At 44.5% G+C, this 16,693-nt stretch overlaps 1 protein-coding gene across 2 annotated transcripts in view; it reads right to left on the bottom strand.

Annotated features, from left to right (window-relative positions):
• The window catches only part of LOC135201599 (protein TRC8 homolog), a 69,529-nt gene that overhangs the window by 20,783 nt on the left and 32,053 nt on the right, over nucleotides 1-16,693 (bottom strand). For both annotated transcript variants that reach the window (XM_064230637.1, XM_064230638.1), the window contains exon 2: nucleotides 364-542. In XM_064230637.1, coding sequence (XP_064086707.1) covers nucleotides 364-542 — 179 coding nt within the window. The remainder of the gene's footprint in view (nucleotides 1-363; nucleotides 543-16,693) is intronic.

Raw genomic sequence — 16,693 nt, forward strand, 5'->3', positions numbered from 1 at the left:
AATTTCCTATACAAATTCATAATATCCCTCTCCCATATGTACCCAAGTTGTCAAAGGCAAACTACACAGAATGGAACCAGGGCAAAAGCTATGACTCGATGGAAATCATTGCACATGTGCATCACTCCACTGCAACAGCATTGTGTTCTTGCAGCAAAGATTTTGCCAAGGAACATTTTGTCACATACATAATGGGCTGGGCACTAAGTTATGGGTTACTGTATAAAAATGCGTACATATTCATTTTTTAAAAATCGTGCTTTCAGAAACCCACGATATATTTTGGACAAATAGTAATTTTATCACATACATCACATAATAAGAAAGTACGCAAGGGCAAAGTTTACAAAAAATGTTACTCACCAAATACAAACATCACTATTCTGGCAACAGCAGGTGTAATGGAAGTGATAAAAGAGTATTCATCCATATTCCAAATAGTTTCATTTTCTACTGGGAAAATCTTCTCTTCGCCTCCAAGCTGGCCAAAGCCCTCAGCATTCATGAATGGATTCTCGTCACGTAGGAAGTCTGAATAGTCACTAAAAAGAATAAAACATTAACAGTTTAATAAAACTGATTAGGTACATGTCATTAGATATTACAGATAAAACAGGATCTGAGATAGCAGTTCAATATAAAAAATTACTACTTTAGAAACAACAAAAAATAAGTAACAGCATTAATATTCTAGTTTTTTTTCAATTGTACAGTCAGCCCTATTAGTTACGTTATCATTTACATATCACTTGAACCCTAGCTTGTATCCTTTTCAAGTCTCCAGTGCTCATACTAAGGCATCTAACCTACCTACAGCCAAACACCACTTAACCTCAACATACACCTAAACAGATAGTTTGGTAATGTGGTAAGAATACAGGATGATAAGGAAGAAATGTTGGTAGACAAACATGTCATTTGTAGCCTAGCCTTCTGATTTACTCCTGCTTTAGATCTACTATATGTATGTTAATGTATCTATACTTCAGAAGGATATACAAAAAAAAAAAAAGTCTAGCTAGACAAAATTTGCTTCCCTTTTCCAAATAGCTGGATCTATAGCTTGTTTCCTAGTAAAAAGATGATAAGGATATATCATGTTTTCATTTCTCAGCCAACAATTCTTTCAGGAATTTCAGTACAGGCAGTCCCAGGACCAGCGGTGTTGGCTATCGGCCATTCGGTTTTCTTGTCTAGCACCAAAATGGGCTGATTTCTGGTTATCGGTGTCAAAATATAGTGACATAGGTGCCATTAACCAGTTATCGGCGCCAAAATCCGGTCACTGGTGCTTGTTGGAGATTTTCGCTTCACTCAAGCCATCGGAACGGAACCCCCGCCAATAACCAGGGACTGCATGCACAGTTCTTTTGGTATTTGCATCTTTAAATAGGGTAAACAATCACGGACAATCCACCATCATCTCACTGGACGGATCTTATTCACTCGATATTTAATTGGTGAAACAAGAATACAATTACAACTCTAAGCATACCATTCAAAAGATTGAAGTTTCTTCAACACAATGTGATATATGAAAGCCCCATACGAACTAAAATAAGCATGTGACACTCTTCGTAAAATATGTTTTCAAGGCAGTTTTGAAATCCAATATGGTGGCTATCGTGTGGATGGAAGGGTCTGTTCACAGATGGACACCATCTTTCCCAGCCTTCCCAGCAATCATTTGAACAATGTTAGCGTATATATCTAACGTTTATTGATCTTACTCAAGATTGCAGTTGTAATCAGCACAATAAAACAACATTTTGTTGCCTATATTAGTGAAAGTATGAAACTTGTTATTTCCAGGGTCATGGTTTGAACTGAATTCATTTTTACCTTGTAAACGGTGGTTTTTATCCTTACTGCCATCACAACTGAAACTCCACAGTGCTTATTTGATTGTTATTATACACATTTTGGTCTTAATTCACTCCACATTGCACTTGAACCAAGTTGCTGTTCCTGGTTCCTAAGAGTGCACTCCACAAACACAGTTACGAGCAGCAGACGACGACACTGCAAAGTTTTATTCCCTAAATTGTTTACTTTACTCATTATTTAGTTCAACTTTACTTTGTTATTTCAAAATGTTTATTTAATTCATGTCTATTATCCCTTTTATGCAATAAAATTACCCTGAAAAATTACAGATATTTTTCAAGTATATACAATCCAATGTTTCTAACCTTGTCGTACATCTGGCTGCCGAAAACCATAGCGGAGCAGACTACGGATAAATGGATTATAGTGTTTATTTATTTTTTTTACTAGCACTTTTCATTAATTTAAGTCTATATTAGTGTTTTTATTATTTTTAATATCGTTGCCACATTAGTGGATCTTCACACATACGCCGATGCATTATTATAAACTGTTTTCATGAATTCTAGTTGTCATAGTAATGCAACAATGATAAAATTGCTCTAATATTTATGTATATACTTCCCATACATAGCCTAATTTCACCAATTTCCATGTTTTGTGGATAGTCTTATATCCAGTTTGGAAGGGTGAACACATACCGAATGGCAACAGAGAGAGAGAGAGAGAGAGAGAGAGAGAGAGAGAGAGAAGAGAGAGAAAGGAAGGATGGACAGGGGTGGCGGTGGAGGAGGCGGGGGGAGAGGGTAGGTAGAGCTTTTTACACGTGTTTGTATCCATTTCTGGAGAATGGAGTTTTTGTCTCTTTTGGTACAAGGACAAGTGTCGTTATTCTTTACGATTAGTGATTCACGATACCCTTATAAATTACGGCACTGGGTGTAATGCACTATAGCAAAATCTCCTTCTGATAAGAGTGTTCGTTACAGAAATATTGCCAAAAAGCTTGCTTGCACTGTCTCTGAAACCCATAGTAGGTCTGCTGCTTAGTTGTAAATCAAGTTTTTTGTAATCAAGTATTTTAACAAGCTAGCTATTGTATAAATTTGTATTTTTCTCAATCAAAACATATGCCCCTCAATGCTAACTTTCCTCTTTCAACGACTTTCTGGTCATTGCAAATTCGGCCCCATAATTTCTTATGGTGCGAAAACAGACAGAGGCCCAGGGACCGAAAGCGATTGCGTCACACTACACCAGTAATCCGGCAGTAAAGCATCTTCATATATCCAAAAAGTAAATAATAAAGTTATATATGCGCATTACAATTATAACAATTACATGAATAGCTCATAACAATCTGCACGAATAATTGGTAAACTGTTCTGCAAGAAAGTTGAGTATAGCAATTCATTTACAATAGGTACAAAAGTCAAGATGTCTAATTCTGAACAATAATTACTTAAATTTGAGTCAGAATCGAGTTACTTTTTCAATAAAGAATATTTTCAAATTAATCATAAATATGTAAAATATGATATTGTAATGATACAATTAAGTTTGTTCATACTTACCTGGCAGATATATAGTATATAGCTGTATTTTTCCAAATCCGACAGAAATTTAAACACTTACGACACACGCAGTGGGAGTCAGGTGGTTAGTACCCATTCCCGCCGCTGGGAGGCGGGTATCAGGAACCATTCCCATTTTCTATTCATAATTTTAATTCCACTGTCTCCTGAGGGGAGGTGGGTGGGTACTTGATTATATATATCTGTCAGGTAAGTATGAACAAACTTAATTGTATCATTACAATATCATTTTGTTCATGAAACTTACCTGTCAGATATATATATAGCTGAATCCCACCTTTGGTGGTGGGAGTAGACAGAATAGAAGATTTCAGGAAACATATATATGCAGATAATTGATATCTTGGTTCCTTACCTGTTAGCATAGCTGACTTCGTGGTTATTGCCGCGTAAGTCTGCTTGTGCTACTAGAGTTGCCAGCGAGTTAGAGACCTATAAAGCTGGTGCACTCCAGATGATCTGTCAACAGGGGCGAGACCACGACGTGACTAGACCATTGACCATACAATGAGGGCAACGAAGAAAACAAAACCACCTGGCGTAGCCTACCAAAGGTATCCCACTTAGACTAAGCTAATGGAAGGGAGATCCGCCGCAGGCGGTCAACCCCACAAGCATAACAGTGTCTGCAGCGACGTATGGTCCGAGCGAATAGCAATTTTCGTATGTTGCTTTCACCTCCCGCAGGTAGTGTGAAGCAAACACCGAATTGCTTCGCCAATAAGTGGCACCCAAAATGTCTTTGATTGCCATATTCTTGTGAAAAGCCACCGAAGTAGCAATAGCCCTCAGCTCGTGGGCTTTCACTTTTAGAAGCTTCATATCACTTTCACTACACTTTTCATGAGCTTCCTTAATCGTACTTCTTAAGAAGAACGCTAGTGCATTCTTCGACATCGGAAGATCTGGTTTCTTCACCGAGCACCACAAGTTCTCAGAAGAGCCTCTGCATGCTCTGGTTCTCTGCAAATATAATCTGAGAGCCCTGACAGGACACAGGACTCTCTCAGGTTCAGGTCCCACTAACTCCGACAACCCTTTGATCTCAAACGTCCTCCGCCAAGGGTTGGAAGGGTTCTCGTTCTTTGCTAAGAACGTAGGACTTAGGGAACAAACCGCACTATGATCTTTGAACCCAATATGCTTGCTTATGACCTGGATTTCGCTAACCCTCTTCCCGTCGCCAGAGCGGTTAGGAAAATGGTCTTCTTTGTCAGATTCCTTAGCGAAGCTGAATGGAGCGGTTCAAATATGACAATTTGTCGAAAAATGATATTGTTATGTTACAATAAAGTTTCATACATACTTACCTGGCAGATATATACATAGCTAAGACTCCGTCGTCCCCGACAGAAATTCAAATTTCGCGCCAATCGCTACAGGTAGGTCAGGTGGATCTACCCGGCCTGCCCTGGGCGGCAGACTAGGGAACCATCCCGTTTTCTATCATATTTTCTCTCTTCCCACCTGTCTCCTGCGGGGAGGCTGGGTGGGCTTTAATTGTATATATCTGCCAGGTAAGTATGTATGAAACTTATTGTAACATAACAATATCATTTTCATACAATCAAACTTACCTGTCAGATATACACTAGCTGATTGGCACCCTTCGGTGGAGGGTAAGAGACAGCTTCTATATGGAATAGACAGGTAAACAACATATGTTGTAGGTATAAATAAAACCTTGGTTCCTACCTGATAGGTGGTAGACTTCGTGGGTGTTGCCAGTAGTCTGCATCACCTCAAGAAACTTTAGCGAGATATATGATCTATGGCCAAGAGTTCTTGTGGGTCTGCCGAAGGGGTCTTATCCGCTTACTCGGCAGAGCCTAAAAGGACTTTGTCAATGGGTGCTGATCCACTTATATGACAATACACCTTATGAAGGAGCACACAACCAATCCCGACCACCCTGATCCTAACCATATGTTAGAACTAAGGATTGCTCCGAGTTATCCCCGAACTCGTCACAACAACCGTAACTCAAAAACCACTACGCACACATACATAATTTTCAAAAAAAAAAAAAAAAAAAAATTATACTCATCTAATTGGACATGACAAGAGTCTCTTATGAACAACATAGACGGCGCCCGTGCTAAACCAAGTCCTCCATTGTTCGAAGAGACTCCCAGGACCATATCCAAAAGAAGAAAAGTATATACATTTAAGGATTGGTGTCGGCTCCCGTACCCAGAATCGTATCCGCCGATACGAAAGGACCTAGAGAAAAACACTTCTCATATGTCACACGAAGTCTTTCAAGTAATGAGATGCAAATACTGAGTTGCATCTCCAAAATGTCGTATCTATGATGTTTTTAAGCGACATATTCTTATGAAACGAGAGAGACGTCGCTACAGCTCTTACTTCATGAGCTTTTACTCTCAACAGTTGTAACTGTTGCAGGACAGACCTTATGAGCGTCTGTAATGACGTTCTTACAAAGAATGCCAGCGCATTCTTGGACATCAGTCTGTGGGGTCTTTTACCGCGCACCAAAGACCTTGTCTAGAGCCTCCCATCTGATGCTTTCTCTGAAGGTAGAACTTCAGAGCTCTAACAGGGCATAGAGGACCTCTCTGTCTCTGCTCTTGCCTACGAGACTCGACATTCCTTTGACTTCGAATGACTTAGGCCAGGGATTCGTGGGGATTCTCGTTTTTCGCTAAAAACAGGTCTTTAAACGAGCAAATAGCCGAAGTCTCCCTTGAATCCTACTTATCCTGCAGAGCATGTAATTCACAATTCTCTTTGCCGTAGCTAAAGATAATAGGAATAGGCATTTCTGGTTATGTCTCTAAACGATGCCAGATGAGGAGGTTCGAATCTTTCCGATGACAGAAACTTGAGGACTACGTCTAGGTTCCAGTTCGGAGGTACTGGTTCCTTAGACTTTGAAGTCTCAAAAGACCTTATGAGATCGTGGAGATCTTTATTATCTGCCAGATCTAATCCTCTATTCCTGAATACAGCCGAGAGCATACTTCTGTATCCCTTTATTGTGGATACGGCTAGATGAGATTTTTCTCTCAGGAATAGCAGGAAATCAGCAATTTTCATACATTCAACTTACCTGTCAGATATATAACATAGCTATAGGACTCCGTAGTTCCCGACAGAATTTCAAATTTCGCGCACTCGCTACAGGTAGGTCAGGTGATCTACCGCCCTGCTCTGGGTGGCAGGGCTAGGAACTATTCCCGTTTTCTAATCATAATCATCTCTGTCGCCGGCTGTATCAACATTGTTGTTACTTCCTCCTGACTAGAATTCGTTTTTCTTTTTCGCAAAGCTTTTGATTCATCTATCGCTGATATTTGGTGACGTACTTGGATCGTTGTTTGGCATTTCGCTATCGTGGACTGTTTTTTGGACTTAGGTTTTGGATTTTGTGAATGATGTCTGATTCTAGTGTTAGTTTCAGAGTGTGTGTGAATGAGGGCTGTAAGGTGAGGATCCGAAAGCTTCGGTAGATCCTCACACTAGTTGAGATGTAGAATGGTTGAATGTTCAATTGAGAATACGTGTAATGAGTGCGAGAATCTGAGTGCCACAAGAGTGGAAGAATCTAGCTTCTTACTTGAATAAGTTAGAGAAGAGATAGAGAGAGGAAGAAAACCCATAGAAGGTCTGCTCTCATGATCTACTTTCTAGCTCTGTAGCTTCTTCCTATGATGATAATGAACATTCTGTTTCAGCCCGTTCACAAATGGCTAATCCCTCTAGTTCGGCTTCGGAAAATAGCAGAACTTAGAGCTTCCCTTCAGAAAATGCAGGAAAAAGTCGCAGCATTGGAAGGTAAGCAAAGTGAATGTGACAGTGATATTAGTGTCCCCAGTAGTAGGAGGGGGCGTCTGGTCGTCTCTGCGGACGCTCCCAGGCCTAGACCTCTTCCAAGCTCCCTGGCCCGGAGGAGAAGGAAAGTCGAAAAGCCGTACGGGGGTTGTGGAGAATCCCCAACGATCAGGCGTCCCTTCGGCAGAATCGATCGTATCGACTGCTAAAGACCGCTATAAGAGGGTCCTACGAGAGTGCTTTCGTCGTCGAGTTCGCCTTCTCCGAGAAGAGGGTGGAAGGAGTCGAATCTTTCCCGTCCTTTGAAGAGGAGTATGCAAGAGCCTGCCAGGCGCCAGGCGCCTGCGGAACATGAGATCAATTCGAAGTCCCGAGCGCTTCTCAGAAGGAGGAGCGCCTTCGGTAGTAAAGAGGGCGAGAATACGGTCAGACTCTGAGAATGGAGGAGATCCTAGAGCGCCTTCCAGATCTCCCTCTCCTAAATCGGAAGATTCCTCAACCAAGAGAATCTTGAAGAATATGCAAGAGCAATTAGCCTTGCTAGTAGGAACTCGTTATAAGGAGCCTACTCGTAAGAAGGATGATAGGCTTCCTATTAAAAGATCGAAGAACTATCTCCTGCCAGGCGCGACGCATCCCTCAGGGGAGTTGTCGCTCAGGCGACCATCTCTGGGTGGGGGGGGCGGTGCGCTAGACAGCGAGAGGTAGGAAAGGAAGCTACTCCTGTCAAGAGTAGGGCGCCAACCAGAAGCCAGACTCCGAGTAGGCGTAACGAGCCAGGACAACATTCAAGATCTTCAATCAAGCACCAAGAGCTGGATGAAGAGGAAGATCCTGTTAGGAGTAGAGCACTTATAAGACGGAAAGCTCCTACTAAACATCAGACGGATACTCCTCCCAAGCAACAGGAGTATTCTTTGAACTAGTTACTTCTCCCAGGCGCCAGGAGTATTACGAAGCTTATACTCCTCCCAGGCGCCAGGAATATGCGGAATTTAATACTCCTACCACGCGCCAGGAGTATTATGAACAGAATGCGCCTACTAAAAGCCAGGAGCATTCGAGGCGCTTTGCGCCTGCCAGGCGCCAGGCGCCTGCTGAAAGCCAGGAGTATTCGAGGCGCTCTGCGCCTGCCAGGCGCCAGGCGCCTGATGAAAATGCGCCTGCCAGGCGCCAGGCGCCTGATGAAAATGCGCCTGCCAGGCGCCAGGCGCCTGATGAAAATGCGCCTGCCAGGCGCCAGGCGCCTGATGAAAATGCGCCTGCCAGGCGCCATGCGCCTGCTGAAAGTGAACCTGACACTCGTAAGAGAGTAAGAGAGGAGTCAGTAGAAAGGAGAGAACCTTCTCCTTCCGAGTCTCTTAACCCAGAAGATGCCTCGGAGGACGAAATGAAAGGATCTTCTAATTATAAAGTCCTTTCGTCCCTGCTGTTGGAGGAATATGGAGACTCTTTGACACCAGCTGCTCCTCCTTCGCCACGTTCGCAGTTTTCGAGCACGAAACCACTCAAGTCCTCCTCTTTCCTCAAAATGAAGCCTGCCATTTCTATGAGGAGAGCGCTACAATCTCTTGACTCCTGGTTCAAGAAGAAGAAGGAGTTAGGAAGGACGGTCTTTTGTATGCCTCCCGTCAAACTTACAGGAAGGAGAGGAATTTGGTACGAAACGGGAGAGGATATAGGATTGTCTCTGTCCGTTTCAGCCGAATCAGATTTCTCGAGTTTGGTGGATTCGTCTAGAAGGCACGCCTTGAATGCAGCAAAGGTTACATGGGGGCTTTCGGAAACGGACCACCTCATCAAGAGTCTATTCGCACCCTAGAAGTTTTTAACTTCTTAGATTGGTCCCTTGGGGTTCTGGCCAAGAAATCTCAAGAAAATGAACAACTCGACCCAGAAACCCTGAATTGTATCCTAGCCTGCATTGATAAGGCTGTTCAGGATGGATCAGCTGAGGTATGCTCGCTATATGGTGCAGGAGTGTTAAAGAAAAGAGCGGTGCACAGTGCTTTCCTCACAAAGGCCGTCTCGCATTCGCAGAGAGCCGCCTTATTGTTTGCGCCTCTCTCTGAACACCTTTTTCCATCGCAGTTGGTGAAGGACATCGCGCATTCTCTGGCGGAAAAGGCCACCCAGGATCTCCTTAGACAATCACAAGGAAGAGTAGGCCGGTGGCTAGTGAGGAGAAGAAAGTGGCTCACCCAGCTCAGAAACAGCCCTTTCGAGGAGGTCTTCCAACTAGACCGATCGCCAGAAGGAAGTCAACCGATAAGAGGGGTAGGTCTTCCTTCCGTGCCTTTAAGAAAGGGAAGTGAGAGTTCCGTCCTCCAGACACCCGTAGGAGCCAGGCTACAGTATTTTGTGAAAGCCTGGGAAGACTTAGGAGCCAACACTTGGACGATGTCGATCATCAAGAAGGGGTATCGCATCCCATTCAAGGACATTCCTCCCTTGACAACATCTCCGAGGGAATTGTCCGCCAGATACAGGGACCAGATGATGACGGACACTCTTCGGCAGATGGTGGGAACAGATGTGGGAAAAAAGGGCAATAGAACTTGTACTGGATTGCAACTCCCCGGGGTTTTACAACCGCTTTGTTTCTTGTAACAAAAGCCTCGGGGGATGGAGACCGGTACTGGACGTAAGTGCGCTGAACAAATTTGTCGAACAACAGAAGTTCAGCATGGAAACGTCTGCCTCAGTCCTTGCAGCTCTACGGCAAGGGGATTGGATGGTGTCCATAGACCTTCAGGACGCATACTTCCACATCCCGATCCACCATTCGTCGAGGAAGTACCTTCGATTTATGTTCGAAGGCAGAAATTATCAGTTCAGGGCCCTGTGTTTCGGGCCTGTCACGGCTCCTCAAGTCTTCACAGACGTGATGAAAAATGTAGCGAGACACCTACACTTGAAAGGGATAAATGTCTCAATGTACCTGGACGACTGGCTCATCAGAGCCAGGTCTCAAAAGCAGTGTTTGGAGGACCACTGTTAATAACACTGGAGTTGACAAAGTCTTTGAGACTGATCGTGAACCTCGAGAAGTCTCAGATGATCCCCAGCCCCAGAACCAGAACGTGGTTTTTATCTGGGGATTCAGATGGATTCTCGGGGTTTTCGAGCTTTCCATCGCAAGAAAGACTAAAGAAAGGCTGTGCCACAGTATCGAACTTTCTAGGGAAAGAGCGCACTTCGGCGAGGGAATGGCTGAGCCTTCTGGGAACCCTTCCTCGCTCGAACAGTTCTTTCTCCTAGGGAGATTACATCTTCGACCGCTTCAGTTCTTCCTAAGAAGAAGTTGGAGTTGGAAGACAGGTCAGCTATCGGATACGTTTCCAATATCGGAAGAAATAAAACACCATTTGAAGTGGTGGTTGCTTCCACTAAAGGAAAACAAAGGAGTGTCCCTGCAAGTACGGAACCCAAGACCTGACATTGTTTTCAGACGCCTCGGAGGCGGGCTGGGGTGAACATTGGGACCCAGAGAAGTGTCAGGCACCTGGTCGGCAGAACAGTGGTCAGTGGCACATAAATTGCAAAGAGCTCTTAGCAATTCACCTGGCGCTAAAGAGCTTCGAACACTTAGTCAGAAACAAAGTCGTGCAGATAAATTCGGACAATACGACAGCTCTGGCTTATGTCAAGAAGCAAGGAGGGACGCACTCTTTTGCTCTGTACGAGCTGGCACGGATCTACTGATTTGGCGAACCAAAGGAATGTAATTCTTCTAACAAGGTTTGTTCAAGGGGAGAGGAATGTGAGAGCGGACAGACTGAGCAGGAGATTCCAGGTCCTTCCCACAGAATGGACACTCCACTCAGAAGTCTTGTCAGAGCCTCCTGGCGCCTTTGGGGGAAGCCTCAAATAGCTCTTTTCGCCACATTCCTCTGCAAAAGGATAGAATACATTTGTGCCTTGGTGCGAGGATCCCCGAGCTAGGCAACAGACGCCCTTTCTCCTGGACTGGTCAGGAATAGACGTTACGCTTTTCCCCCGTTCAAGATTCCTGGGGGAAGTAGTCAGAAATTCGTGGGGCATCGAAGGAACCAACGAGACTCTGATCGCTCCGTATTGGCCAGCTCAAAATGGTCACAGAGGTGATGGAATGGACAGTGGACTCCCCAGATCTCTTCCAAAAAGACTAGACTGCTCAAACAACACCACTTCGAGAGGTAACATCAAAATCTAACCCGTTCTTGCTCTGACGCCTTTCGGACTATCGCAAAGACTCGTCAGAGCGAGAGGGTTTTCTTCCAGGCAGCAAATGCAATTGCTAGAGCCCGCAGATCATCTACGAGACGAGATGAACCATCGAAGTGGGTAGTTTTCAGAAATGGTGTTAGGCGAAGAAGTGTCTCTTCAGTACCTCTGTGACCGAAATTGCAGATTTCCTTCTGGTCTTAGAAAAGAGTCGCATTCCTCGGTACCAAAATAATTAAGGGGTACAGGAGTATGCTATCAGCAGTCTTTAGAAAAACAGAGGATTAGATCTAACGAATGACAAGGATTGCACGACCTCCATTCGTCATTCGAAACATCTAAATCACTGCGAACATAAGGTTCCAAGCTGGAAAACTTAGATGTGGTCTTAAATTTCCTTTCATCAGAATGGAATTTGAAACCACTTACACTGTGCTTCTGTTCCGTAAATATCACGAGAAAGTGTTTGTTTCTGATGTTCTTGCAACGGCAAAAAGAATCAGTTGAGAGTTGCACGCCCTTGAATCAAGAGTTGGCTTCTAAAGGAGACTCAGCATTTGTTCATGCGCCTTTTTTTTTTTCTTTTTCTTTCTGGCCCAAAAATTGTGACACCTTCGAATCCTGGCCCAGGAGTTCGAAGTAAAGGGACTTCTGCTTGGTGGGCAGAGACAGAGAGGCCGAAAGTCCCTGTGCCCAGTTAGAGCTCTAAATTTTATCTGGACAGGAAGAAAGAAGCGTGGGGGGTTCGACAGAAAGTCTTTGGTGCTCAGTGAAAGACCCAAGAGGAGCAATGTCTAAGAAGCATAGCCTTCTTTGTGAGAAGTGTTATCACAGAGCTCATAAGAAGTCGCCAGATGATTCGTTAATCCTCTAAGAAGTGGGAGCCCACGAAGTTAGGAGCAATAGCAACCTCTGTTGGCGTTCCAAAGAATATGCACGAAAGACCATTTGGATACAAATCTTATGGAGATGCCACTCTGTTGTTTGATCCCTTATTTAAAAAGGACGTAAGAGTTACGTATGATAAAGGCTTGCTTAGCTCCCGTTTGTGTCAGCACAGGACGGTTCTGGGTAAAGGAGAAAGCACCAATTCCTCAAAATTATGTAAGTAAACCCTCTTGTCGGATGTGTTCTCGGGTTTTCGGTGGATGGGAGTATGTCAGTTGGTCGCCACAAGGCGGCCTCATTCTCTTTATTGAAAAGCGAGTGAATCTGACTATTAGAGGGTCCAAAATTTTTAATTTTTGTATGTATGATTTTAGATTAGTTTGTGGGTGTTTGCAAAGAGTTGGGGATTAAACTCTAGCAATCTTAGAACTAAACAAGGTTAGGATCGGGGATCGGGGATTGGTGTGTGCTCCTTAAATTAGTGTGTTGTAATATAAGCGGCTGTTGCTCCATTGACAAACGCATTTAGATTCTGTTTTTTTCCTCCCCCCTTCTATCGAGTAAGTGGAAGGAGGACACCCTCGACAGATCCACAAGAATTCTTGCACAGATCAATATCTCGCAAGGTTCTTGAGATGAAGCAGATCCTAGCAGTAGCCACGAAGTTCTTCATCTAGAAGGTAGGAAACTAAGGTTTATTTATACTACAACATATGTTGTTTTTACCTGTCTAGTCAGTAGTTAGCGTTACTCTTGCCCTTCACAAACAGGGTGTCAATCAGCTATGTATTATCTGCCAGTGTAAGTTGAAGTATGAAAAGACATTGTTATGATACAAATAAAGTTTCATACATACTTACCTGGAAGATATATACAATGAAAGACCCACCCAGCCTCCCCGCAGGGGACAGGTGAAGAGAGATTATGATTAGAAAACGGGAAATAGTTCCTAGCCCTGCCAACTCAGAGGCAGGGCGGTGTCACCTGACCACCTGTAGCGAGTGCCGCGAAATTTGAAATCTGTCGGGAACGACGGAGTCTATAGCTATGAATTATATCTGCCAGGTAAAGTATGTAGACACTTATTGTATCATAACAATGTCATTTTCGCTATAGAGGTAGTGGCAGGAGGAACAACTTCTTGGATCTACACCACCTTTATAAATTGTTTTTTTGTTTTTTTTTTTTTTTTTTTTACCTCCCAATTTCGATTGGTCATACTTTCGTAGTGGAGGGTTCGCGTGCTCTCGCGGATCGGCGCTTGCCACTTCGCGAGAAAAAGCCTCTCGCTCTGAAAAGTCTTTCGAAGTCGAAAAGGCAGTCAGAGCGAGAGCGGGATGGTGTTGATTGTACCTCTTGGAAGTGTGGTGTCTGAGAAGATCCGTCCTCTGGTAGGGATCTTGGAAAGTCTACGATCCAATCTACACCTCGGAACACATTACTTGGGCGCAAAAGGGGAGGGCTATTAACGTCATCTCGTCTCTTTGACGCACAAACTTTGTCAGTACTAACCCCAGGATTTGAATGGGAAAACGAATATACGTATACTCGAGACCAATTTAGCAGGAAGCGGTTCTTACCATAAGTGCCTTGGATCTTCACGACCTACCTCTCCCAAAAAACTGGGAGCCCTTTTGAAATGAATGTGCGGAAGAGATTCCACTGAGGAGTCCCCCACAGAGAACCAGAGATCGAGACACAATTCCTCGTTAGTGTCCATTCTGATGAAGGGGGACCTGTTCCTCCTGTGAGTCTGTTCCGCCCTCGTACATTCTTACTCCCTGTACGAATCGGTTTCAGCAGGAGAGTTCCTGTGAGAAGTCCAAAGCAATAGGTCTCTCGTCAGTTGTAAAGGAACGCGGAGTGCGTCCTCCTGTTCCGAATGTAGGCATAGTGCGGTGGTGGTTGTCCACGTTTACTTGCATTACTTTTGTTTGACACAGAGGTTTAGGCTCTTCAAAGCCGGATGTACGGCGAAGAGCTCTTGCAGTTTTATGTGCAAGTCACCTGTGCTGGTTCCCAGGTGCCTGGACACATCTTCTGAGCCTAAGTCGCTCCCCAACCTTTCTCCGACGCGTCGGAAGTACAACACTAGGTCTGGGTTCTGTGTTTTTAGCGAGCCCTTAGTTCTCTTCCAGAGGGGGCAACCACCACGCTAGGTGCGACTTTATCTCACTGGAATGGGAAAAAACGTCCGAAAAGTTGTCCGTTTTCCAGCTCCAAGGACTTTCGTGAGGAAGAATTGAAGCGGACGTCAAATGGAAGTCTCCTAGTGGGAAGAACCTGTTCTAGCGGAGGAAAGCGTCCCTGAAGGTCAACCATTCCCCTCGCCGACGTATGTTGCTTCCCTAAGAAGAGAGAGACTATCGCAAAACCTTTTGCGATTCTCTCTTGCGAAGGAAATTATCGAAAAACCCCGAGAATCCATCCGAATCCCAGATAGACAAGGTCCTGGTCTGGGGCAAGCTGAGACTTCTCGAGTTCACGAGCAATCCCAACGCTTTGATCCAATCTAGAGTTAATTTAGTCCTCCAAGCACGTCTCTCTGATCTGGCCCTGATGAGCGTCGTCCAGATACAGAGAGACATTTACTCCTTTGAGGTGAAGAAACTCGCCAATTCTTCATCAGACTTGTGAACACTGAGGAGCTGTGGACAGGCCGAAACACAAGGGCTCTGAAACTGATAGATCTTCCCCCCGTCATGAAACGGAGGTACTTCTCGATGAAGGGGGGATCGGGACGTGAAAAGTAGGGTCCTGGAGATCTGACACAACCATCCAATCTCTGGTCGTAATTGACGCTAGGACTGAAGCGAAGTCTCCATGGAGAACTTCTCCTTCTGAACAAATTTGTTCAGGAGAGCTGAGTCCAGTACTGGTCTCCAGCCTCCCGAAGGCTTTCAGCGACCAGAAAAAGGCGATTGGAAAACCCCGGGGAGTTTTGATACTTACTAGTTCTATCGGTATCTTGTCCACATTTGTTCCGCCATCGACGAAGAGCATCCCTCAGCACAGGATCCTTGTACTTGGGCTGATAGTTCCCTTGGTATTATTGACGTAAGGGGAGGAGTGTTCAGGAAAAGGGATAACGATATCCGCTTCCTGAGATCGCAAATGAAGAAGCGTCTGCGTTATCATGTCCAGGCTTCCACAATCCCAGGGCTGGCACCTACTGGTGCACTTGGAGGAGCGAATCTTCATTTTCCCTTTTAAAGGACGAAAGGAGACCTACCTCTCTTTCCGGAAGCCTTTCCTTCTCGTGGGAGGTCTGGAGGTCGGACCACCTGAAAGGGAATTCGTCTGTGACAGGTACTATGTCCTTCTTGTCCGAGGCAGAACAGGTTTATTCTTTCTGATGACTGAGTCAGAGATCCTGAGTCGCCTTCTCAGTTTAAAGAAGCGCAATGTCCTTCTAACTGAGAAGGGAAACAAAAGTCAGAAGAGGCGAAATACAGTTAAGACGCTGCCCTCGAGCATGAGAGACTGCCTTTGTTAGGAAAGGCGCATATACAGTCTCTTCTTTAGAAGACCTGCTTCCAAACAAATGAGGAGATTTCAAAAGATCCATCCTGCTTACCGTTTGTCAATACAAGACAATTGCATAACAGGGCTTCAGGTTCGTTCCTTATGAATCATGTGCTTTCTTGGACATCACCCCATGGGACCATCTAAGAAGTTGAAGACTCATACATGAAAGAGTCCTGAGGAGGATGGATCCAGTTCCGAAATTCCCCACGTAATACGTGCCGAATTGAGACTTTGTCGACTTGAAGCGGTCAACTAAGGTCGAAAAATCTGCTCCGTTTGTAGAAGGAGAGCAATACCCATAATTTTCTCCCGTCTGAATACCAAATGCCTCTTTTCCAGCTAATCTGGCTGGAGGCATGCAGAATATGGTTTCACTAATTCGTTTTAGACTTCATCCATGAGCTAAGGATTGTAAGGCCATCTTCATCGAAATGGTGGGCTTACTTTTGAGGAAAAGACGAAGCTTCTTCAGTTCTTAGCACTAGAAAAGAGCGCAAGAGCGCGGAGAAGGAGGAGCGCAGGAGTCCCCCCCCAATTAGTTACCATACTCCTCAAGGAAGCAGGGAGTCAAAACCTTATAGTTAGTAAGACCCTCTCTTCCATGATGTTCATCATCCGAGTTTCATCAACTCGGTATTACATGAGTCTCCGCTCTCCTTTCCGTACGTTCCTCTTCTGGAGGAGACAAATTCCCTATTAGGAGATTGGCTAAGGAATGATAATCTTTCTCTTTCCCGCTCTAATAGTCTTGGAAGGCGTCAACAAGCTACGGATTCTCTTGTGAAAATTAGAAAAGACGCTTCGGCTTGTATGACGCTTCCCTTTCGTTCAAGCGTCCTGGCTGAATTCTT

Source organism: Macrobrachium nipponense, chromosome 28 (genome assembly GCF_015104395.2).
Source record: "Macrobrachium nipponense isolate FS-2020 chromosome 28, ASM1510439v2, whole genome shotgun sequence".
NCBI lineage: Eukaryota > Metazoa > Arthropoda > Malacostraca > Decapoda > Palaemonidae > Macrobrachium > Macrobrachium nipponense.